Genomic DNA, 26,800 nt, shown 5'->3' on the forward strand with positions numbered 1-26,800 from the left:
GGGTAAAATAAAAAAAATTTATCTTAAATCCTTTATTCTCATGAAAGGGTTCTAACTTTAAACCTTTTAGTTTTCCTCCCTTTAACACATAAATATCAACAAAAAGATATGAAGTGAAAACAATTTATCATGCAACCTAGAGTAAAGGAAGATACTAATGCAAGTTGACTTTGACCTATTTGGAGTTCTTTCATCTATAGCACCTGCAGTATCTTATCAAGTATCTTGCACTTATACACTTGACAAACTTCATTAGCAAACACAATATATGTATAAGTTAAATGTTTTGCTTCAAAATCAAAATCACTTGGTTGAATGCAACCACTTGGGGTATGATTGCACTAAATATCCCCTCAACACCATTTATTTGAACTCGACCATTTAAGACATGATTTTTAGCTATCTCCTTTTTTATTTTTGACAATTTAATCAAAATTAATTTCCTAAGTCATTTTAGGGTAAAATAAAAAGTTTTATCTTAAACCCTTTATTCTCATGAAAGGGTTCTAACTTTAAACCTTCTAATTTTTCACCCTTTATACACGAACATAGAGACCTATTCTAGGAGAATTATTCTAGAAACCCTAAATATTCTAACACTCCCCCTCAAGCTGGAGAATATAAATCATATGTACCTAGCTTGTTACATATGTAGTCAATTCAAGGACCTCTCAGTGACTTGGTGAATATATCTGCTAGTTGATCATGTGAATTAACAAAACTAGTAGATATTTCACTCAGATATGACTTTCTCTCTGACAAAGTGACAGTCGACTTCAATATGCTTTGTCCTTTCATGAAAAATTGGATTCGAGGCGATATACATGGCGGCTTGATTGTCACATATAAGTGACATTTGTGTAACCTCTCCAAATCTTAACTCTTGAAGCAACTGTTTGAGCCATATAAGCTCTTGACTGGCTATGACCATAACTCGATATTCTGCCTCTGCACTGGATCTTACCACAACATTCTGCTTTTTGCTTTTCCAAGAAATAAGGTTATCTCCGACAAATATACAAAAATCAGAAGTAGATTTCCTATCAATGGGAGATCCTGCCCAATCTGCATTAGAATACCCGACGACTCGAGTATGTCCTTTGTCTTCGTACAAAAGACTTTTTCCTGGAGCGCCTTTGATATATCGAATAATGCGAGTCACAACATCCCAATGTTCCTTGCATGGAGAGTTGAGAAACTGACTTACTACACTTACTGCAAATGAGATATCCGGACGAGTAATAGTAAGGTAGCTTAGTCTCCCTACTAATCGCCTGTATCGTTCAGGATCTGGAAGAGGCTCCCTCTGATTTGACATGAGCTTAATATTAGGATCCATGGGGGTGTCAACTGTCTTTGAGTTTAACATGCCTGTTTCTTCTAGAATATCCATTGTATATTTCTTTTGGGATATGATAATCCCATCTTTGGATTGTGCCACTTCTATCCCCAAAAAATATTTGAGTTTGCCGAGATCTTTTGTCTGGAAATATTTGAAAAGATGCTGTTTCACCTGTGAAATCCCAAGATGATCACTCCCTGTGATAACAATATCATTGACATAAACTACTAAGTAGATGCAACCAGTAGATGAGTGACGATAAAAGACAGAATGGTCAGCCTCACTCCGAGTCATGCCAAATTGTTGAATTACAGTACTAAATCTACCGAACCATGCTCTGGGAGACTGCTTGAGGCCATATAAAGATTTTCGCAGGCGACATACAAGACCAGAAGACTCCCCCTGAGCAACAAAATACGGAGGTTGCTCCATGTAGACTTCCTCGAGCAGGTCACCATGTAAGAAAGCATTTTTGATGTCCAACTGATAAAGAGGCCAATGTCGAATTGCAGCAATGGACAGAAATAAGCGCACAGAGGACAGCTTGGCAACAGGAGAAAAAGTGTCCCCATAATCTAATCCGAAGATCTGAGTATAACCTTTAGCAATGAGACGAGCCTTAAGCCGGTCAACTTTTCTGTCCGGACCAACCTTCACCGTATATACCCATCGACAACCAACAACTGACTTCCCTGGTGGTAGAGGAACGAGGTCCCAAGTCCCACTGCTCTGTAAGGCACACATTTCATCGAGCATAGCCTGTTTCCATCCTGGATGGGCAAAGACATCACCTGCAGTCTTCGGAAGAGAAACAGACGACAAGGAGGAAAGACAAGCAAAATAGGAAGGAGAAACACGATGATAACTCAAAGAAACATAATGAGGAGAAGGATTACGAGTGGAACACATACCTTTCCGAAGTGCAATGGGAATATCAGTCTCAGGAGATGAGACCGGAGGACGAGGTGAAAGACTTGGCTCCAAAGATGTGTCCATGGCAGTGTCAGTGGTGGTCGACGGCAAAGCAGGACGAGGACGACGCTGATAAACCTGCAATGGAGGAGATGTCCTCGGAGGCGACAGAGACTCCTCCGGAGGATAAAAGATAGCCATTGGTGCAGGCGTAGAAGGAGAAAACTCAGACGGAGATCCGTTAGACCCAAAAAATGGAACCGAATCAAAGAATGTGACATCAGCAGAGATGAAGTACCGACGGAGAGTAGGAGAATAACACTTGTACCCTTTCTGAGACCGTGGGTACCCAAGAAAGACACACTTATGAGACCGGGGAGAGAGTTTGTCAATGCCAGGATCGAGAGCATGAGTAAAACATATAGAACCAAAGACCCTAGGTGGTAAAGGGTGAAGAGACTGATGAGGATAAAGAATATGATGAGGTATTTGACCTTGTAGAGTGGAGGAAGGCATGCGATTGATGAGATAACACGCAGTAAATACGTCACCCCAAAACTGAAGAGGAACATGAGAATGGAGAAGAAGAGTCCGGGTGGTCTCAAGAAGATAACGATTCTTGCGTTCAACAACTCTATTTTGTTGAGGGGTATGAGGACAAGATGTCCGATGCAATACACCATGAGATGCCAAGAAGGTCTAAAATAAAGTAGATAGATACTCACGTGCATTATCACTCTGTAAGGTTTGAAGAGAAATACCAAATTGAGTTTTGATTTCATAGAAGAAAGATTGAAAAATAGAAAACAACTCCGAACGATCCTTCATCAGATATAACCAAGTACAACGAGAAAAATCATCTATAAAGGTAACAAAGTATCGTGACCCTAATGTAGAAGAAACACGACTCGGACCCCAAACATCGGAATGAACCAAAGAAAAAGGTGACGTAGCCCGACTCACAGTGCGAGGAGAAAAAGAACTACGAATATGCTTTCCTAATTGACATGATTCACAAGATAAAGAATCTAAGTGAGAAAGACCAGGATGTAATTGTTTCAACTTATCAAGACCTGGATGTCCCAACTGAGCATGAATAAGAAGGGGAGATGCTGCCGCCGAACCAACAAGAGAGGATTGTTGAAGCCGATATAGGCCATGAGACTCATATCCGAAGTCAATCATCTTCCCCGTACTCCGGTCCTGTAAGGAAACAGAAGATTTTGTAAATGAGATGACACAATCAAGAGACTGAGTAAGCTGACTAATTGATAATAAATTAAAGGGAGCACCGGGAACATAAAGAACATTATGAATAGAAAGAGATGGAGAAGGATGAACAGTACCGACACCCTGACTGAATTTGAGAACCATTTGCCATGGTGACAAAGGGTAAATAACCAGAAGTAGAGAGAGAAGAAAATAGTAATCTATTACGAGTGATATGATCGGTGGCCCCGGAATCAAGAACCCAAGAACTCGAAGAGCGAGATATGCCAGCAAAGGAATTACCAGTGAGTGCAACAGCAACAGGGGAATCAGAAGTTTTTTGATCCTCATATCATTTCAGAAAGTCGTCATAGGAAGGCGGTGGGGTCAGATCTGGTGGTTCTTTGCCACCCTTACGAGGTGACATGATAAATCTTCTTTTCATCAGCACCTGCTTTCGGAAAGGTACTGCAGCCGCTGTTGTTGAGCACCCTTATGGCTGTCGGCGGCTGTAACTTGGAAGACAGCAATCGATGTTGCTGCTGTTGGCTTCAGTAAGTACAATACACACTTGGATCGATCTTATTGTTCCTTCGCTCTCGTAATACCTCCTCTTTTTTCTTTCTTTTCTTTCAATAATGATCAGAAGCAGAAACAAGCGTTGGCTAAGAAACTGAATCTCCAGCCACGACAAGTAGAAGTATGGTTCCAGAACAGAAGAGCCAGGTGCGCTTCCAGAGCTATATAAACACGTCACATCCTTCTGGCGTTTAATTTGGCAAAGAGAACCAGATGCTGCAGAAGGAGTTGCAGGAGATGAAAGCTCTGGAGCTGGCGGCGATCTCCACGGAGCTGCCCGTGCCCGGCCTCTCAGTTTGCCCGACGTGTGGGAAGATAAGCGAAGGCGCTGCTCAAGCGCCTTGGTGGAGGCAAACCAGAAGGGAAGGGCGGTGGACCGGCCGATCGACTAAGGAAGGACAGGGAATCACCTCGGAACTTCCTTTGCTTCGATCTGCTTCAGAAGGCGAGGGCTCCATCTCCGTCTCCGTCTCTAGAAGAGGCCGACGATGGCTCGTGGACAGACGCGCGATCGGCGCTGGAAGAACGGCCGCCGCTTCAATTGCGTTGTGCGCGATGCGAAGAGGAAGGCGTTGCTGCGTCGCTATGAGGAGAATGGCCGCCGCGAAGCTGCTGCGTCGCTACGAAGAAGACGCGTAGGAAAAAAAACGGCGCGTTTCGGGAGAACGGAAGAAATAACCTAATCCTAACCTCGCTCTGATACCTTGTAAAAGAATATGAAAATCTTATTTTATTACAAGGAATAAGTCCCTATTTATACACGAACATAGAGACCTATTCTAGGAGAATTATTCTAGAAACCCTAAATATTCTAACAATATTTATTTTTTTTCTATCTTTTCTAGCAATTTGTCTCTTCCATCCTTAAAGAATTAGTTTTCCCTCTATCTTTACAGAGATTTTTTCTCCTATAGCCTTTGTTTTTTTCAAGTGTCTGAGCTTCGCTTGACTAATCCTGAAGGTAGCGGCTTTTCCTTTGGTTCGCTTATTGGACAAATCTAGAGCACAATTTATAAACACTCAGAAGTTGATCTCTAAGATATTCGTCATATTTGGGATTCAAACCCTTATTCTCTTATTTCTCCTCTAAGCGCTTTACTATTGCACTATACCCGTGGAGACTTCTCCCATAACCTTTGTGTTTGCTCATGTGAACAGGTGAAGAGGGAAAGAATTTAATAGAGAAAAAGAAATTCTATTATAAGTTTTTTTCCATTGTTTAAGGAGGAAAGGAATAAGAAAATAAATTAATAGAGGGAAAAGAAAAAAGAATTAAGAGGGAACAGAATTAATAGTTTAAAAAATAAAAAATTAATAATTCCAGAAAATAAAGGAAAAATATAAATAAAAAAATGCCGTTGTGAGGCCTCACGGCTAAGTGAGGCTCTTGGCGGTCTCGTGTGAAGCCCCACTACCTTGCGGAGGCCTCGTGGGTAGGTGAACCTCGTGTCGGTATGGGTGTTGTGCCGGTTGGCGGGCGCAATGGTAAATTCCGCTTGTACTGACTAGTATGGTATTTTATACGTGGCTTTTAACCACCAAATATCCAATGGACTTCTCCAACTTCTAGGTATTTGGTCATTCTTTACTTGGGCTTCTACTTTGTCAACATTTGTTGCACTTTTCCTTGTTTACTGAGTAATCATTTAATTTTAATATACTTGGACTTCTTTCATCTACTGCATTTGCATGTGCAATATCTTTGTCAAGGATCCTGCATCTGCACTCTTGATAAATTTCATTAGTAAACACAATATAAAAACTTAATTTAGTGAATATCAAAACCACTTGGTTGAAGTTAACCAACAATCTCCCTAACATTTGGTTGAACTGGACCACTTCGGGCATGATTACACCAACAATTATCTTTTTGATGCAGTACAATATTTTTCATTTCCTCAAATTTCTTAACACAACTATTCCTTATTCTTTATTCCCATGTTCATGTTCTGAATAAAAGTTCTGATTACTTGACAGGTTTGTCTGGCCTCGTGATCTTTGTTATGTGCGCTATTGGAGACGGAATGATGATGGCAGTTATGGTGATAAATTCTGAGACTTTATCCTTTTGTCTTATCATCTCTATAACACTTTATGTAAATGTAATATTCGAGAAACAAATTCTATGTTATTGCAGTTGTTCTATTCCGGTCAAGGGAGCATACAAATTGTAGTCCACAGCCAGGATTTGTTAGAGCTCATATTGAGAGTACATGTTCATTTTCTCTATCCTTTTTCCTCCCCAATTTCTGTGTACATTATCTGCCTTGAAATTTCTATTTGTACTCCAGGTGGAGGCTTTAAAATTTCCCCCTTGAAATCTCACAATGGAAGACCTCGGACACAAGTGCAACATCTTATGCAAATTGATCTAAAAGGATGGATTGTCGGTTATCTCCCATCATTTCAGCAATATTGTTTGATTCAGATGTTAAATAGCGTTGCTGGTATGATCTTTCTATCTGTAAATAATTGAGAACATGTTTAGAAAACTTGTTGTCATGATTATTGATTTTTAGGTGAGATCTTGTTGAACTCTACATGGCAAAATTTGTTGTAGAGTTGTTTGTCATTCATTTCTTTTCCAGAGTTAATCCCCCAGAGCATATTGGCTGGTTTAATTAGATCATGTTGTTAATTTGCCACTTTAATGGAACAAGCTACTCGAAAAGTTACTATTTAGCATCTGACAGCTTTTATTTCTATTTGATTTAATTGAAATAAATGAACAATGATTGGGAACTTTGTATATGTTGGAAGGAGGAATGGTAACTTTGAAACATGGAGGATACGCTAGGTTTCAATAATTCTGAACTGTAGAAAGGTGGCTATTAAGACGGTGACGGTGAAAATAGAGGACAATGTAGTATAGTTAATCTTTAATTGAACAACTAAAACCTCTTTTTAATTGGTAAAATACTTAATATCCTAATCGAGGAATTATATTTTTTAAAAATGAATAGGTATTTCATATTATGCATCTTCTCTACATTTTGGCTTTGCCTTAATTATGTCCAGTTCAGTATTATGTCCAATTCAGTGTTTTTATTTAATGCAGTTTAATGTCCCTTGTTGTGATAGATTAAGTTTCCTATTTATGGTTTTACCTTTCCATTTTTTTTCCAATTCAAACATACTACTCTTTTCCAAACTCTTTCTCAACTAGACACCAAATATTGTTCTCGTCTCCATGATATAACTTCTTTCACATTCTGACTTCTATAAAGAAGAGACCTCTTTTATTTACTTCTACTGATTGGCGGGGAAGGGATGGGGATTTTTTTTGCTGCTTATGTTTATTCTCCTCTTCAGTTGGTTTTTGTTTGTTTGTGTAGGTCCTCAAGGATGTCCGCATCTCCACAATGGTATGATATTGTCCACTTTGGACCTGAGCCCTCATGGTTTTGTTCTTGGGCTCAACCTAAAAGGCCTCATACCAATGGAGATATCTTTCATCCTTTTAAACTCATGATCTTTTTCATGTGTTTTAGATGTGGGACTATGTTTGCACCCTTGCAACCCAACAATCCCCCCCTCAAACAAAGGACCACAAGCCCCCCTCAAACGGAAAGCCTCCGTTTGATGTCCGAATCCTCGACCCACCAGCTCCTCGGTCTACCCTGACCTAGGATTTCCTGCCCAACCGCAACTAGGACTTCCTGCCTCTCGGTCCACCCGACCTACTAGAACTTCCTGCCCAGCTGCAACCAGGACTTCCTGCCCCTCGGTCCACTCGACCTACTAGGATTTCCTGTCCAGCTGCAACCAGGACTTCCTGTCTGGTGTCTGGTCCTCTTGATTCAGACATGGGATCACCCACTTCTTTTTGTTTAAGGTTCAACCCACATGGTTAGATCTGGATCATGGCTCTTTCCGGCGGTTAGTCCGGTGAAGAGCGACCTCGCTCTGATACCACTTGTAGGTCCCCAAGGATGTCCGCATCTCCACAATGGTATGATATTGTCCACTTTGGATCTGAGCCCTCATGGTTTTGTTCTTGGGCTCAACCCAAAATGCCTCATACCAATGGAGATATCTTTCATCCTTTTAAACTCATGATCTTTTCCATGTGTTTTAGATGTGGGACTATGTTTGCACCCTTGCAACTCAACAGTTTGCTCTTGTTTGACTTGAACATTTAAACATGTTAGTGGCCCAAGTAATTTCAAAGTAAATTAATGTATTTAATTCATTGTAGTTACTCTATACCTGGTCACCCCTGCAGGTGTCTTTATTTTATTTTATTTTTTTACTAATTACTGTGTGCTTTATAGGGCTCCGCGAATGGTTCTCTCAAACAGATGAAAACTATGATGTATCAAAGATTCCATTGATGGTCAATATGACAACACCAGTAGTAACTACAAAGAAAAATAAGAGAACACAAGTGAACTCTGTCCAGAATAATTCTACACTATATCCAGTGCATTCAGCAAGCAGACACTCCGAAATGTTGGATGAAGAATCCGATGAAGACGAGGATTTTCATATTCCAGAGCCTGAGCAAGAGGTTGGACGATAGTTCTATGGCATTCATATGTTACCTTTATTTCTGTTGATGTGAGTGTATAATACATGCAGATGTATCGTGTCAAACATGACAGCGACTTTAAAGAGGCAGGTTTGTGTAGATCCTCTCCGCATTTGATAATATGGTAGTTCTGATTGATGCTTTGTCGGCAACTATACTAATATTTCTTTGGATGAGGAACCTTTAGAGACAATTGATTTGTCGGCATTTTCTGGAAATTTACGGCGTGATGATCAAGATAAGAGCCGCAATTGTTGGAGAATATCAGATGGGAACAATTTCAGAGTTCGAAGCAAAAATTTCATATATGACAAAACAAAGGTTCTATTTGGATCTTGATTGATGATGCTATTACTGTTTATGATTTTTCTCTTAATTTTCTTTTGTAATTTGGGTTTCAGATTCCTGCTGGAAGGCATCTTATGGATCTCGTAGCTGTTGATTGGTTAAAGGATGAAAAGCGAATTGACCATGTTGCTAGGCGGAAAGGTTGTGCAGTTAAAGTAGGTTTATCTTGTTCCCTACTAATAGATTAATATGGCCGTTTAGAGATTTTTACCTAAGAATATATATGATTAAACAACTAAATCATAGGATACTTAGCTTAATTTTGATTTGTTATGATTAATAAACAAGGCACTATCTTTAGATCTAAGTGGAAGTAAATATATTGATTCCTTCGTATAGAAAGGAAGAATGTGTCCATCTGATGATGGTACTTAATATTGTTTAACAATGCCTTGATAGTTTCTATTTAGTGGAGAGTAGTGTTTGAAGTGCTGAGTCTGCTAGTCAGCAAAGGCAAATTTATTATTTTGCCCTCCAACTGACAAACGAAACCCTTGGCATCGACACTTACACACTGAAGAAGAGAAGGATAAGAAATGAAGAAAAATCATAGGAGAGGAGCGGAACAAGATATTGGCGAGAGAGAGCACTATCACACAATCACGGCAAATGCAATTGTTGTTGCAGGCAGTGGGCGGTTGTGGTGGTCACGAACGATGGGCGTTGGGTGGTTGTGCATGATTGCGAATGTTGGGCCATGGGTGACAGTGGACAACGAGCGACCATAGGTGGCTATGGGTGGGACACACATGAGGGATGCAGGAGTAAAAGAGACAAAAGAATAGATTCTAATTAAATAACTATATAATTCTTAACCTTATAATATGATTAGTCTAATTCAAGATTTAAAATATCGAGCCGTGCCGGAGTTTCGATCTCGGACCAGAACGATACAGTTTCGGTACCGTATCGTACCGTGCCGGTATAATTTTGATATTTTTAAAATATAAAATATATGAATTAAAATAAAAATTTTAATCTAAATATTTAAAAATAAAAAATAAAATTTTTTGATAATTTTATAGGTTTTAATAAAACCTATTTAAATTATCCCAAACTATAGCTAGGAATTGATTATTAAAACCTAATTAAACCCTAAGTTTTAAAAACTAAAAAAAAAAAGAAAAATTTCGGACAGCGCGCGATCAATACGCGCGGCCTGCGCGCGGAGTGTTGCCGGGCCTCGGTGGCGTCGCCGGCCCCAGGCGGGGGCCTCCGGTGGCATCGCCGAGGCCTCGCGATGCCTCCGGAGGCGTCACCGAGCCCGGGTGACGCCTCCGGGGCGTTCCCCAGCCGGAATTCCTGTGCCGACGCTATGCTGGTGCCGGTGCCTCGGCGGAACGAAATTTTTCGCTCGTATCGCTTAATACGGCTCGAAATTTCAATCCTTGGTCTAATTAATCATGATTGAACTAGTTTATCCTATTTATAAACTTCATTTAGTTTTAAATAAACCAAAATAAATCTAAATTGAATTTGATTTGAACTAATTTAATCTTATTTAGCATATCTAATCTTAAACCAACTTTCACTCGACTACAAAATTCAAATTATTGATCTCATTTAGCTTAATTAGTTATCTAAAAAATTTTAAAACTAAATTTAAATAAGAAAAATTTATATTTAATGAATTTTCCTATGCTTTAACTTTTGTAATGTTGAAGAGATCAAGAGAGAATATGTGAACAAGCAATAAGAAAATAATAGTTTTAGTTGAATAAAAAATTTATTTATTTAAATTAAAAAGTATTTTTCACTATTTTTAATTTGTTTTATTGGAATATTAATTAAGATACATTATACTTATAATTATATTTTGTAATAGACCTAAATTGACTAGACAATGTTATTGTTTTTCAAAAAAGTCCATTTTCAAATTTAATGTGAATTTAAAAATTCTTAAATTTGAAAATTTCAAATTTAATTTAGTTGAATTAGTTTTATATATTTATTTTTTAAAAATTTTCGTAACTATTAGATTAAATCTAATTATAACATTTAAAATTTAGTTTAAACCTAAAATATAAACTAAAACTTGAAAATTTGAAAATTTTGAAAATTTTTGAATGCCTTTGTTTTTGTTCCGCTCGAATAATTTTAATTACATAGGACAAACAAAATCAAATAATAAAATTTCAAATTATTTCACCACATCCAATATTTTTTTATTTAGGGTTTTATCGTGCCAAATATAAAAAACTAAAGCTAATATTTAATACTCAAATTTCTTAGCAAATACTCATAAATACAATTTACTTAATTACATAAAAATATTTGCTTATTTTAAACAAAATTACGTCAACAAAATTTGAAATTTCTCAAACCTTCAAATCTGAAATTGCTTCTATTTTACAAAATTTTGAAGGTAAAGCATGTTCAATTTATGGAAAACTAGAAGATGTCTCATTTCTCGTTGCTTATTCCAGTGTTCTAACCTGCAAAAGTTAAATAGTTAATTAAAAAAATATAATTTATATTGAGTAAAATTAATTATGTTATTATTAATAATTCAATTAACTAAGTATTAAATGCCAATAGTATAAACATGACCCGATATAGTATCAAAATTCTGGATAAAAAAATTCCAGCATGGTTTAAGAGTTTAAAGCTTAGTGGAAAGCATTCAAAACTTCAGAGAAAGAACAAATTTTTTTGTACCAAAATAAATAAGCATCAACCTCAACTTTTGCCGCCCTGTAGAATAAATTTCTCAAGAAGTCATTCTCTCCTTTACATATTCTAGTGTATACTAGAAATATAAACCTATCTTACTGTACCTCATTTTGGTTGGTTTTGGTTCTGCATATTTGAGAGACCAGTGGGGACAGTCAGGATAGTGCCTATACTGTTTTGTCAATGCCTGTATCAAAGTTTTTACTTTTCATAAAAAGCGCCATGAATGGCAGGAATTATTGGTAGCTTGCTATTGATGAAGTTGTCTCCTTTTACTATTTGATGAATATTCACTTATACTGGAGTCTGACTTATATTTTGATACAAGAAATGGTTGGTAGTGGAACAAATCAAGTTCTGAAAGAGGATTTTAAACTTTGGATGACTGCAAGTGCTTTGGGCTTCATGCAACCATAATAATCTTGTAAATAGCAATTAATGGTGAATATTTACTATGCAAACTTCAATGGCTGATGAGGCTAAGATATCTGAGTAACCCCATCTGCTTTCTTTGTTAAAGAAGGCTTGCACTTTTATTGGATATGTTGGGGGTGAATTGCCATCAAGCAGATGCAATTAAAGAGGCTGTTTTTAATTACCTCATTGTTCAGCTTGCTAGAAATTCTTGATTTGCTATAATTTTGATCAACTTTGGAAATGTAGGTTGCCGCTGAGAAGGGACTCTTTTCGTTGGTCATAAATGTGCAAGTAAGTTTTGTATTCTCTGGTCTAATTTAATGTTTTGCATTTTTCCTCTACATGAACTTATTGATTCTTGTTGAGTTGTTTCCTATTTGAGTATCAACATAAAGCTTGTTGCCATTCAAGGTATCTTCTTTAATGTTATTTGCAGAATGCTAAGATCTCAAGTAGTTTACCAGTATTTCATAAAATGAAATTTAGTTTATAATTTGTATATTGTGCATTGATCTTTGAGGTATCAAAGAACTGAACTGAGGATAGCCCTTGCCTAGTGCAGCCTAATGTGTGCTTGCCCCCTGGCCATCTTAATGTTACAGCCACTTAAAAATGAAATATAAAAGAAGAAAAACTTGCATATATATTTGATTTTCACATGGTATGAAATCTTACACTGTGTCGAGTGGCACGGTCAAAAAGTATCATTTTGACAAATTATCGAAACTCGAAACTACTCAGCTAATTTATACTGTGTTGTCTCTATCATGTTGATGAGTATTGTGTCATATTAACATTCAACGCCCTTTGTCATGCTAGAAATTGCATCAAAATGAATTGAAGCGATGTTTGTTATTTATTTTAGCATTTGTTCATCAGATATATTTATGTTTGGAGTTAGGAATATAGATGTGTTCTTTTCTTTTCTTTTCTTTTTAATCTCCTTCCTCCATCCAACTCTTCATAGGAATCATGCGTTAAAATACTGATACACTATTCAATTAAAGTTTGAAATGCTCACATGGCTCAAGATTTCGAATTTTATATTTTTCATATTTTTATTATTAAAATAAAATTTTAGAAAATTAAAAAGTATAAATAAAAAGTTTAAAATTGAAAAATAATTAATTATTTTATTATGCACATGACCTTCACTTGGGTATATTTTCATATGCAAGAAGGTACCCTTTTGGTACAGTTGCTAATACTAATCCTCATAACCCTAATAATAATAAATAACAAAAGATAAGTAAATAGTATATAGCAAATCATGAATTTTATTTATTTTCAAAAGATCAAAACATATTTTAGTTCATAAATAAGAACATCTCATAAAGAAAATGTTATACATGAGAAAATAAGAAAAACATTTATATAGAAAATTTGATTTTTAGCATTTTAGGTGGCTTTGAGTGACTTTATAATTAGCTGAAATTAAATAACACCTCAAAACATGTTCTTGCCGACAAAATTAATAAACACATTATTAAGCGGTAAGCAGGAGGCATGCGCATAAATATAAATTTATTTAAGAATTTAAGAATCAAGAAGGTATATTTTTATATTTCAGCTTTTAGGTGTCACTTAAGCATAAAGTTTGAGCTTTTAATCTTTATATAGCTTATTAATTATCACACCTTTATATGTATCTACATTATCATGTTTAAGCATTTATTTTAGTGCAAGTAAATCCATTAAAAATTGAATCTGATACATATTGCCATCTGATACATAGGCCAAAACCCATGCCGATGATATATGGCAATGCACGCAGAACTAACCACACGTGTTGCACATTGTTACATAGCCTGTGGTTGTTTCATTCACTTTAAGTTTTCACAAAAACAGTTATTCCACTTTTGATTACACACATTGTATAACAATGTCACATTTAAATAATGGTTTGTTTGAGTGACTAACATATGTTACCATTTATTAATTGTTATGCAAATTGAACATCACATTATTAGATGGTCTCTAGATAGGGATTTATAATACACGAGAAAGCAAATAAGCATCAATATAAAGTTATAATCAAGCATGGAAGATAAACTACTTTAAAGGATAAGTATCGATCTGTTGATTAACCAGAGCCACATATTTTCTTTTAAAACTTTAAAACTTTTTCTGAGTTAATTCTACAAGGTAGATTGTAAAAATGACATATACACATGAAAGGGCACAACTTCATCCTTAACATGGTAACATAGTAATATTGTCCTCACTGTAATCATAATTTAGTTCTTTTAGAACACACTTTACTAATTTAGTATCATATAATTCCCATTTAAAAACATTTACAATAATTTACTTATTCTCAATTTAAGCTATCTATAATTGTATTTCATGCACAAGAGATGATCATAAAAGATCAAAAGGAGATTTATGCACTTCAACACTCATGGAGGAAGATCCAAAAGTCTAGGATGCGTATGCTTTGTAGGATTGAAAGAACGCTAAAGGGGTTGAATAGCCTTAAACAAAACTTAGATGTAGCAAGAAAAATTATTGCATAACAAGAAAACCAAAAGCAACACACAATAAGAGAAATGCACAAAAAAAAGAGAGAAACAATGCTAACTCAATGATTTACATGGTTCAGTAGCTCCCAGGTTCTTACTCCATGGTCTATACTTTTCGGCAAGTCACTCCACAAATTCCTCTAGCTTTCTTATTCTCGAAAACCCTCCGAGGTGGACAAACCCCTTACAATGCGTTGGTTAGAAAAGTGTGATAGAGAAGTACAATAGGTAGATTGAGAGTAGAGAATTTGGCAGAGTAGTTTTGTTGTGAATTGAATGCTTTCATAGTCAATATACACTATATTTATAGGCCTCTCCCAAGCTTCTAAGTACTTATAGAATTATCTAGTGTGCCTTGCATTAGTGGATTACTCTGCCTTAGTCGATTGATCATTGGCATTCAACGGCTTTACTGTCATTTCAATTAACTCCTTTACATTCGCAACTCATTTACGTTTCTACAAATCTTGTCAAACAGTAGAAATATAAATAAGAAACACAAAAGGAACAAACAAACAATGGTTCGATGGTCCTCCCTTGGATTCCTACGCTATTGACTATGATCTTTTAGGTAAATCACTCCTTGAATGCGCCTTTAACTCTCTCCTGCTAGCCAATATCTAAAGGTGGAGAAACCTCTTACAATATATCTCTTTTACAGTGTAAGAAAGGAAGTACAAGAGATCTTAAATAGAAGCACAAAAGGGGCAACAAAGGATTAGAGCACATGGATCAATAAAATTAATCTGTTGGTCCTCCTTTACGTCTTCCTGAGCTATCATAACCCCATATATATAGCCATAGCTCCAAATTTGAATTCTGTCCTTGAAATCAGCCTTCTTCGCTGATTAGTCGACTGCTCCTGGCTACTCCTTGATCATTAGTTGGCTGCTCCTTGACCATTAACCAATTGGGACTGTTGATTTGATGATTGTTGGTCACATCCATCAAGTTAGTGGTAATTTTCTTTGTTACCGTTGAGCATTAGTTGACCATAAGTTAACTTCTTCTGCCACCAGTCGATTGATTAGTTGACTGTTCACTTGAACACAAATATTCTTGAGTTTCTATCGACACTTCTAAGTCTTACCAGTCAACTAAAAATCCTTTCTAGTAAGTCGATACTTTGATTTCAGCCAATTTGAAGGCTGAGTTCTTGCTTAAGTCTAATTTCTTCAATGCAGATTTACATGTTCACTCAAACACTTTCTCTCACAAACTCTTCTTTCATGCCAAGGGGCTTTCCAAGCCTTCTAGAGTTCACCATGTGCCTAGAAGCTTCTTGCATTGGGGACTTCATCTCCTTTCCTAGCATACCATCGTCCTCGATGTGTTAGGGCTTTATCTTTCTAAGTTGTCCTTGACCTGCCTAGATTTTCATGCTAACACTTGTTGGTTTTTCATTTGCCAACATAGACTTCTCATCTATTGCACCTGTAAGACATGTCTCCCCTACATACTTCACATACACATATGAGACCTGCAACACATCTCTTGCACTCATCAATTGCTCGCGAGTTTAACCTCATAGAAGGATCGGATTATGATGAGACATGTGCCCCTAGAGCTCGTCTTGAATCCATTTTGATACTTTTAGCATTTGCCTCTTATAAAATGGATGTAAAGTCGGCATTTTTAAATGGATGTAAAGTTTATGTGGAGTAATCACCCACATTTAAAAGCTTGAAATTTCCAAATCATGTATGCAAGCTTGAGAAGGCCTTGTATGAGCTAAGATAAGCACCTCGAGTTTCGTATAAGAGACTCTCATTTCTAAGGACTTTAGGAGAGGACAAGTAGATCCCACCTTGTTCATTAATTCACATTGAAACAATTTGTCTATTGCCCATGTTTATGTAGATGATATTATTTCTAGTAACTAATAAGGATTTGCTAAATGAATTTTATTACTCATATGGAGAGTGGAGTTTGAAATGTCTCTAATAGGAGAGTTGAATTTCTTTCTAGGACTTTAAACCAAACAAATTAAGGAGGGACACCATGTTTATCAAACGAAATGTGCTAAAAAACTTATTTAGAAGTTTGACATGGAAGGTGCCAAGAAGTTATCTACTCCAATGACCACTAGTGTTAAGTTGGGTTATGACTAGTGGATCCTAACTATTATAGGAGTGTCATAGGTAGTTTGTTATTCCTTATTGCTAGAGCCGTCAATTTGGGTTGCCCGTCGGATTGGCCCACCCCGCCAAACAATTTAAGCGGGTTGGGTTAAAATTTTATCAATTCATTTAAAAGTGGTCTAAACGGGCCAACTCATGCGGGTTGCGAGTTCAGGCGGGCTAACTCGTGAGGGGTTGAGTTGGCCCACTGGTTGAGAAGGTAAAAAAAATTCTAAAATTGGATTATGGATTTATGGTGACATGTATTTTTATAGTGAAAGTTGTGAATTGTTTATGCTAATTGCTTTGGCTAATATGTATAAGTGTGAAATCAAGAATTAAGAATTTTATTGGGGATTTTGCTAGAAATGTTTATTTATGAAATAATCAAATTCAATGAATTGTAGGGATTTTTAATATTTTTTTAATTTTTTAGTGGGTTGGCCCACCTAACTCGTAACCCACCTTGGGTTGGGTGAGTTGGAGATTTTTTAACCTGTCAGAATGGCTGGCCGGCCCGCCCAGTCTCATCAGATGGTGAGTTTTTAGGCGGTTGGCCCGTATAACAGCTCTACTTATTGCTAATAAATCAAATATTTTATTTGTGGTTGACATGTGTGATAGGTTGCCACGGGAACTTTTAATGTAGGTCTTTGGTATCAAATAATATATTTAATTGTTAAGAAGATCGTATCTTAAGGGAACTTTTAATGTAGGTCTTTGGTATCAAAGTAGTGATGTATTTAAATTGGTAAGTTACTTATATTTTAATTTTGCAGGTTGCAAATTAGATAGAAATAATACTAGTAGTGGATAGTATAGTTGTTGTCAGAAACAACATTATGTTGTATTATATCCACCATGGAGGTCGAGTATATAGCTATAGGAGGATGTGCGACACAATTGTCGTGGATGATGCATACACTTGAAGACTGGATTTAATTATAAAGACTTGACTTAAACCAATTGTAAAATATAAAAATGGAAAGATTGTTGGTGCAATTTGCATGTGTATGTGGTTTTGATGTTTGAGCAATGTTTAAGGATTTGACGCTAGTGGGTCACAAGGATTTGACGCTAGGCAACTATGAGAAATCTTGTAGGTCACAAAGAGTGGATGCTAGGCAGATACATCAAGTGCGAGCAGGTTGACGAGGATCGGACGTTACACACGAGGAGGAAGTCCCAAAAGGGAGGAGCTTATTAGCAAGGAGGAAGTATGGAGGTATGGAAAACCTCTTGGCACCAAGGTCAATCCAGAAAGGGAGTGCTAGCGCCTTGGGGAATGAAGACAAACCTAAACCCAAGATGAAATGCACCGGAAAGATCGATTGATTGGAAGTGTCAATCGATTGGAGACATAGTTGAATAGCAATCAATTGTTGCACATTAATCAACTAGAGTGCCTTCGACAGTCGACTAATGGAGCCCAACTGTAACAATCTACTTTACCGTTGTTGATGTTGAAAAAGCAATACGCTAATTGATATCAATTGATTGATGATGCTTGACCAATTGACCGCTCACCTGGAAGAATTCGTGGAAAGGAAGAAAATTACGAGTTTGGCTATAAAAAGGGAATCAAGACAACTTGGGCAAGCATGTGGAAAAGGCTTACTGTTGAATCCTTCCTTCCCTAAGTGCTCAAAACTTTCAAACTGTTTTCTTTTATAATTATTTAATTTCTTAGTGCTTCAATTGCTCATCTTGTTTCATATAATTGTTGTTCGATGCCCCTTTTGTTTTATACAAAGTTTGATAGGGTATTTCACCCCTTTTACCCTCTTCTCTATTCTAACATCTAGATTTGTTTTGCCATGACTTCCTCTTCTTGTTGCGCATCCAATCGCCTTGATCTGTTGAGACTTTTTCTTGCCAAGACATTCAATCACCCTTGATCTATTTGGACTTCCTCTTGCCGTATGACTTACTGCATATATTTGTCATAAGCTTATCAAATACATGTTCTACCCTTTGCCTAACATCGTAACTTTTTTGTGTGGATAATCTCTCCCTTTTTAATGTTTAGCAACCAAATTAAATTAGATCATGAGAATAGAAAAAAAAAAGATAGAGAAAATATCTTACGAATTAAATAATAGTGGGATGATGAATATGAACATGATAGATAGTAATGAATATGATAGGGAATAATGAATATGATAGGGAATAATGAATATGATTGGCAATGCAATATCACTCCCTTTTAATTTGTGGTATTCGATCTCCCCCTTAATATGTGCACATTCTTAACTATTCTCCCCCTAAATTCATTCTTCCTAGTTAACTATTCTCCCCCTAATTCGGGATGTGTATGGTGCTTAAGTTTATATTTGATGTTTCTCAACAATAGTCAATTTATTATCCATTTCCAATTGTTGCATACAGTAGATTGGTTTTTAATACAGCTTATTGATATAGCTTTTTCAGTTGATTTTCAAAAAATTCTAGAAAAGTTTACAAATTTGTGAAATTTCATATACATATATATTTTAGCATTATGTATCTAAGAAAAATAGGTTTTTGTATTTATTTTTAATTTTTATGTATTTCGGTATAAAATTTCAAATAGGCCAAAATTTTTAGTGAAATGTAATGTATCAAGTTTATGATTTACATGTGTTCTGTCTTATGTAATGCATTGTATATATTTTATTCCTTATTTCAAATATTTTTGTATTTAAGTTATTCAAAATATGTTCATAGTTACTTAAGGATTTTTTGTGAGATATATCTTGGTTATAATGCTTCCTATATGTATCTAAATATCTAATTAACAGTATGCATATCGAGTTCTCTCCTTAGTGAAGAAAATTTGGTTTTGGATAGTGGTTTTCTAAACATATTAACAAAATTTGATTTTGACTCAACATATGTGAGTTCCACATCACCTTTTCCCACATCATCTCTTATAAAATGGTATCTAACTTTAATATGTTTAATTCTAGAATGGTTTGTAAGATTTTTAGTTAGTTTGGCTGCACCCATATTATAACATAGATTTATAATTTGTATTATGTCAGCCATAATCCTTAAAGTTATATATCATTCAAAGAATTTGGGCTACACATCCACATAAGACTACATATTCGGATTTTGTAGATGAGAATGTAAGCAATGTTGTTTTTTGCTATTCCAACTAATGAGTGAGGGTGCAAGGAATTGACACTTTCCATTTATGATCTTTCTATTGAGTGAACTTTCCACATAATTTGAGTCTGAATAACTATTAATTTTAGATCTCACATTTTGGGTACGATAAGCCTATTCCTTTGAGGTACTGAAGTATTCTTTCTATGGTTAAGGTGGGATTATTTAGGGCATGATTGAAATTTAGCACGTAAACCAACTGTAAATAATATATTAGGTCTTAGTGGTTAGGTATAGGGTTGATATTACTTTTGCATTTTTCATTCCAAATCTACTAATTTGTTCCTTAGTATATTTAGTCTATAAATATGTATACCTTTCTTAGTTTGTTTTTGTTAGAATATTTAGGGATAAATATTCTGTTAGGGATAAATATTCTGTCTTTCTTTTTTTATAAAATAATTCTCCTAGAATAGGTCCCTATATTCGTGTATAAATAGGGCATGATTGAAATTTAGCGCGTAAACCAACTGTAAATAGTATATTAGGTCTTAGTGGTTAGGTATAGGGTTGATATTACTTTTGCATTTTTCATTCCAAATCTACTAATTTGTTCCTTAGTATATTTAGTCTATAAATATGTATACCTTTCTTAGTTTGTTTTTGTTAGAATATTTAGGAATAAATATTCTGTTAGGGATAAATATTCTATTTTTCTTTTTTTATAGAATAATTCTCTTAGAATATGTCCCTATATTCGTGTATAAATAGAGACTTATCTCTTGTAATAAAACAAAATTTCATATTATTTTACAGTTTTTTTTTGTAGTTCTAAGAAAAAATTTAATTTTCCTATCAAACTCATTTCAAATTTTTTTCATTATTATTATAAATTCATTTAATAGTTCATCATTTGTTGATCCAAATATAATACTGTCTTTAATCTTTAGGCTATAAATATATCTTTTTCTAAATACTTTGTGAATAAATTTGGACCTACTTGGCTTCTTTTAAATTTCTTAGATATTATATCTAAGTAATTTGATAGTCTTTTAAACCAAACACGAGGTGCCTCATTTAAACCATATAAGGCCTTTATAACATTATATACATAATTTGGTACTCTATATGTTCAAATCCTGGGACTTAGTCAACATATACTTTCTCTTTGATGGAATCATTTAAAATGCAGATTTTACATTCATTTAGTAGAGTTCAAAGCTTTTATACGCAACAAATGGTAAGAGCGTATGTATCAACTCTAAACGAGCTACCAGTGCATGTGTCATTGTAATTTAATTCTTCTACTTGGCAAAGACCTCCAGCTTCTTATCTTGTTGCATTCCTTATTATTATCCCTTCATCATTTACTTTGTTTTTAAATATCCACTTAATGCTGATTATTGAAATGTTTGATGTTTAGAGACTAACTCCCATACTTGATTCCTTTTGAATTAGGCTTATCCTATTGCTTTGCTATGATCCAATCCGGATCTAGTAATGCTTCATTTGTATTTGTTAGTTCTATTTGTGAGATAAATGCAAAATTGTTAGCTATGTTTTTAAAGTAGGACCTTGTTTTTACCCCACAAGTAATATCTCATCACACAACTTGTTCTATAGGGTTATTGATATTTGTTTTGAGTTTTAAAAGTTGTTCTTATGTATCTTCTATAATCACTTCAATGAAGCTTATTTTCTAGACTCTTCATCTTTAATTATATATTTTTTCAATTGTTTTTTCTTTTATATCTTCATTTATAGTTAGGGGTCATCAAATACTACACCCTAGATGTTTCTTTTAGGTAGGGGGTTATCAAATACTACACCCTAAATGTTTGTTATATTAGGTGCTTCTTAATTATATTCTATTTGGTCATTAAATGCTTTTATATCTTAATTATATTCTTTTATTTCTTCATTATTTGTGTCAAATACTAATAAACATTAGTGTTTCTATTATTCTTAGTGTTCTTTTATTATACATTCTATAAGAACTACTAGATGACGAGTATCCGAATTCCCTTGTTGACTTTAGATGAGAATTTTCCTTAATAGTATTTTGTATTTAAAATGTAAACTTTACACCCAAATACTATAAAATATTTAACATTTGGTGGTCTACCAAAGTTTAGTTCATAGGGAGTTTTATTTAATATTTTGTGTAAATATGTTCTATTTTGGATGCAACGTATTAATTATTTGTGCCCAAAAATTAGTGGGTAATGAGTATTTGTTAAGCATGGTTCATGCAACTTGTTGTAAAGGTCTGTTCCTTCTTTTTGTAATACCATTTGTTGTGGTGTTCTCAAATTTTCCACTGTAATCACTTTGAATCCAATTGATTTTGAATTTCTTTTCATATTTTACCCTTTTACAATAATTTGATAATATTTCAAAGGTGTCATTTTTACATTTGACTTAAATGTAATGGTTGACTTAAATGTAATATTTCAAACTGACTTAAAAAATTGGGACAAACATGACTTGACTTGTGTTAGTAATGGTGGTGGTTGTGGTGCACCAATGACTTTGTTGAGCAGTGAGATAGATGGGTGAACTGCTAGTTGGCCTAAATAATCAAAACAAAGATGACTTATGTTAGTAATGGTGGCAGTGTTGTGGGGTGGTGATGGCGCTCCATAACTTGTTGAGCATTGAATAGTTAATTGCTCATTTGCTTGCTGATGTCTACAATTGTATTAGTACGTGGTGGAATTTCAAAATATAAACACAAACACAATGCAAAAGCTTATTGTTTATATGGTTCAGAACCCGAGTTCCTACTCCATGACCTATAACTTACTAGCGTGTCACTTCTAGAATCTCTCTATACTTTTTCTTTCTTGGATACCTTCCAAAGCTGAAGAAGCCTCTTACAATATAAGCTTACAATAAACAAGAAGATATAAGTAAAACAATATTTACAACATTAAAAACACTTACAAGATGGAACTCTTCTTTGTCTTGCTTTCACTTGTTCTTACTTGCTTTTTATCTCATTTGAACGATTGTATTTTCTATCAAATTCTCACCTTAAACTGCTTCTTATGGGCTTCTTGTTTTCAGCAAGTAGCTACTATATTCACCTAGTAGTTAGTTGATTGCTAACTTACCTCAATCTACGGATTGCATCAAGTGAGCCGATTGAACTGGCATCTGGTCAACTACTTGACTCCTAACATCTATTTTAGTCGACTAATTTGTTGTAGCGTCTAAGTCATTGACAGTTGTAGCTAATCAACGATTCTCTTTTTGGAATATTGGTGTTCCAACAATCTGCTAATCCTACTTATTAGTCATCGATTGACCCATGAAGAAAAACATTCTATTCGTTGGTAATCTAGCTTGAGTCGACTTCTAGGTCAACACAACCATCAATGGACTTAATCATGGACTTTGACCAACTCAATGGCCGCCTCGTCTATGGGATTCCTGTGTTAAGAGACCTTGTCTGCTTTGTACCGGTCAATCTTGACCTACTAGGACTTAGACGGGCTAGATACCTAACCTCTAGGATTTCACCATTTGACTAGTGTCAATCACCCTTCACTTGTTCACTTGTTCAGTCTTAGGTCTACCTTAACCCATTGGGACTGCCTTGGATGCATCTTAACACTCAAGACTTTCACTTGCCTAGAGGCCTAGCCTCTAGGATTTCAACTTGCTACCATCTAGACATACTTTTCAAGCATTCAGCCAACCTCACCTGCTTGGAGTTCATCACTTATCAAACATCCTGTTTACCTTGATCTACTTGGATTTTAATCACTTGTTAGTCCCTATTGGACTTTCACCATGTCAACTCATGTTCAACTTTTCACTTGCCAACACTTGTTGAGTTTTTCATTTGTCAACACCTATTGAACTTTTATTATTTTTAAGTGTCTAGTCAACATTTACCCACTTGAACTTCATCTAATTCATGTATCCAATCACCCTTGGCCTACTTTACTTATCAACTCAACTTAAACTCTACCAACTACACTACCCAAGCATGACATCAAAACAGCTTGGTCTAACAAGATCAAGCTGGAACATGATTGTACCAATACTATACTTGTCTTGTCAGACTATGATTTATTCTTGATTCATTCAGAAGGATACATGCCTTGGTTGTTGCCTGAAGAAAAATGTAGCAACTCCAAGAATCTCTCCAGCTCGTGGGAATTTGTTTTCTGTTAATAAATGTTCCCTTTCTTGGTTTTCTAATAAATTTAATGTTATTGCAGGTTCCAGCTTCAACTCATTACAGTATGATCTTCTACTTTGTGTCAAAACCACCGGTTACTGGATCATTACTCCAGCTTTTTGTTGATGGTGATGATGAGTTCAGGAATAGTAGATTCAAGCTTATTCCAGCAGTGCCTAAGGTTTTTGAACTGTCTTAAATCTGTTTATTTTTATGGTACAATGCATATAAAATTGAGATGCTGATGATGAGGTCAGGAACAGTGTATATTCAAGCTTATCCCAGCAGTGTCTAAAGTGTTTGAACTTCATCTTAAATCTCCTTTTTTTTTATGGTACGATGCATATAAAATTGAGATGGTGATGATGAGTTCAGGAATAGTAGATTCAAGCTTATTCCACCTGTCCCTAAGGTTTTCCATCTTAAATCTGTTTTTTGATGGCACAATGTAAAATTGAAATCACATTGTACCCATTCTGAGTTTTTGGCTTTCAAAACATCTTGCTTCTGATCCTGCATTGAGCTTGGATTAAGCGGCATGATGCCTGAGAGGGTTAATTACAAGCTATGGTTGCTTGCATAATAACTAACATAACTAACACATTTTCTTGCAGGGCTCCTGGATTGTCCGCCAGAGTGTTGGAAGTACTCCCTGTTTATTAGGCAAAGCAGTTGACTGTACCTACATTCGTGGATCAAATTATCTCGAAGTAAGTTGCAGATGTTGTTCAATGTCGATTGGCATATCGGTGTAAAAGAAATCAAATTATTAACTACGTATAAATGATGTCTAAGGCTAATTAACCTTATGCAGATTGATGTTGATATTGGTTCGTCTACTGTGGCTAATGGAGTTTTGGGGCTTGTTTTTGGTGTTATCACATCATTAGTGGTCGATATGGCCTTCCTTGTACAGGTGCTTAGACTTCTTTAACTATCTTCTCATTTCTTGTCATTCAGACTTCTATTTTTGTCAATTTTAAAGGAAAAGGTAAACTTACAGTTTCCTGTTGTATTGCTTTCATGCAACATCCCCCTGCAATTATATGAATGACTACAAATCAAAGTTGTTCAGAATGTAAATAATAAAAATTTGGCATTATTTTCTTCGTCCTCCTATAGGAGTTTTTGTTCTCATAAAACGTAGTTTTTCATGCATTTGCAGCACGTCATCCATGTGATAGTTTTATTATGGAATGATTACACATTTAAAATTTTTTCTTCCACTGTGATTGCAAATCATCTTTTTGTCTAACTGCCATCCATGTGTGTTTTTTTTAAATACATAGGTTATGCCTAGGTTGCGGCACAGCGGGTGCTCCTTTTGTTTCCCGGACTGACCAACTCTCCTGCACATGAGCATTAGGAATTTAGTCACTTGGTTGTTGTCTTGTTTAATCATCAGTGATTTCCTATTAATGGATTGGCTACCAGATAGATTTACATTTCTACATGTTGCATGTCAGACAAGAAAATCATTTACAGCATCTGAGAGAGGGAATAAGAAGAGTCTCTTTTAACTTTAGTACATCCAGTATTGTTCTCTTAACTGTGCATGTAGGTCTGGTAATTCTAGATGGCACAGAATCTTTTCAAATCAAATACGGAAATTTCAGATTCCCAAGAAGCTTTTTTTTATTTTCCATTCATCCGAATCCAAAACCACCCTTTAGTTTTTTAATTAAATCATAAAATGGGCTTCACAGGTATAGTTACCTGACTTTAGTTGCATTCTAAAGCTATTAAATTCCCATCTTTCTTTTGCTCTATTCCTTCTCATTTTATTTTATCATACTATTTTTAATTATTTTTCTTCTCTCTCCTTTTTCCTCCTAACTTTGTCTCCCGTCAGCCCCATAATCGCCTCCTCCATTTCCACCAATCAGCAACAATACCTTAATCTTCCTTTGTTTCAGTGCTGCAGCTCCTTTCCTTTTCCTTCTGCCTCGTGGCTTCTACCCGGTATCTATGTGGACCTTGTATAAGATGTACCCCCTTGCTGTTGGCTTGTATTTTACCAGAGATTTCAACCACTGATTACTGATCGACTGGTTGGAAATTGCTGAGCACATGTTTGATTGTCATGAGATTATCTACAAGTAAATTGCTCTTGGAAATTTGGTTAATATTTTTCACCCGTCATTTTCATTGGTGATATTCTGCTTACAGGCAAATACTTACGATGAGTTACCGGAACGCCTTATTGGTGCTGTTCGTGTGTCTCATGTGGAGCTGTCATCTGCTATTGCACCAGTATTTGAAACTGCAGAGGGACAAAGTGTTGCTTTGTAAAAAACTTGAATTTGGTGGCATTTTGTCACTCCTTTAGTGAAGATACCAATTCTATGCAAGTTTAACCATTGTGGTGTTGCATCAGATCTCCATAGTGCAACTTCTTGTGCATGTGTTATCGCTGATGATAGATGAGCCTTTTTTTTTTTTTGTGTATTCATTACATGTTCATTAATGAAGCGCATTTGTATCCTGTATAAAATTCCTTAGCATGAGTTTCTTTTTTTTTTTTTGGGTCTTGAGTTCTTACAGTTGTCACATTTTACATGTTTCAATGTCATGAAATTGTCACCGTGTACTTTCTGGATGTCACTGCCGTCAGGTGAGTAAGTTGATCAATGTTTGTATATCAAGTTTAATGTGAGTAAGTTTATTATACTTGTTCTGTATATGGATGATATTTTGCTAGCAAGTAATGATAAAGGTCTACTGCGAGAAACCAAGTCATTTGTATAAGGTGAATTTAAAATAAAAGATCTTGGTGAAGCATCCTTTATTTTAGGCATATAGATTTGTTGTGATTGTTCAAGGAACACATTTGAACTTTCACAAAAGGTTTATATTAAAAAGATA

At 35.4% G+C, this 26,800-nt stretch overlaps 1 protein-coding gene across 1 annotated transcript in view; it reads left to right on the forward strand.

The window, feature by feature from the left end:
* Positions 1-26,502, forward strand: part of LOC141823944 (protein ENHANCED DISEASE RESISTANCE 2-like) — a 51,196-nt gene extending 24,694 nt beyond the window's left edge. The window contains exons 11-22 of the mRNA XM_074711154.1: positions 6,020-6,084; positions 6,180-6,251; positions 6,334-6,489; positions 8,317-8,552; positions 8,624-8,663; positions 8,761-8,894; positions 8,975-9,076; positions 12,258-12,302; positions 23,976-24,116; positions 24,550-24,645; positions 24,750-24,851; positions 26,105-26,502. Coding sequence (XP_074567255.1) covers positions 6,020-6,084; positions 6,180-6,251; positions 6,334-6,489; positions 8,317-8,552; positions 8,624-8,663; positions 8,761-8,894; positions 8,975-9,076; positions 12,258-12,302; positions 23,976-24,116; positions 24,550-24,645; positions 24,750-24,851; positions 26,105-26,227 — 1,312 coding nt within the window. The 3' untranslated portion in view covers positions 26,228-26,502. The remainder of the gene's footprint in view (positions 1-6,019; positions 6,085-6,179; positions 6,252-6,333; positions 6,490-8,316; positions 8,553-8,623; positions 8,664-8,760; positions 8,895-8,974; positions 9,077-12,257; positions 12,303-23,975; positions 24,117-24,549; positions 24,646-24,749; positions 24,852-26,104) is intronic.
* Positions 26,503-26,800: the final 298 nt, after the last annotated feature.

Source organism: Curcuma longa, chromosome 3, assembly GCF_044706935.1.
Source record: "Curcuma longa cultivar G26 ecotype Majalengka, Jawa Barat chromosome 3, ITB_CL_G26_1.1, whole genome shotgun sequence".
In the NCBI taxonomy this organism is placed as follows: Eukaryota; Viridiplantae; Streptophyta; class Magnoliopsida; order Zingiberales; family Zingiberaceae; genus Curcuma; species Curcuma longa.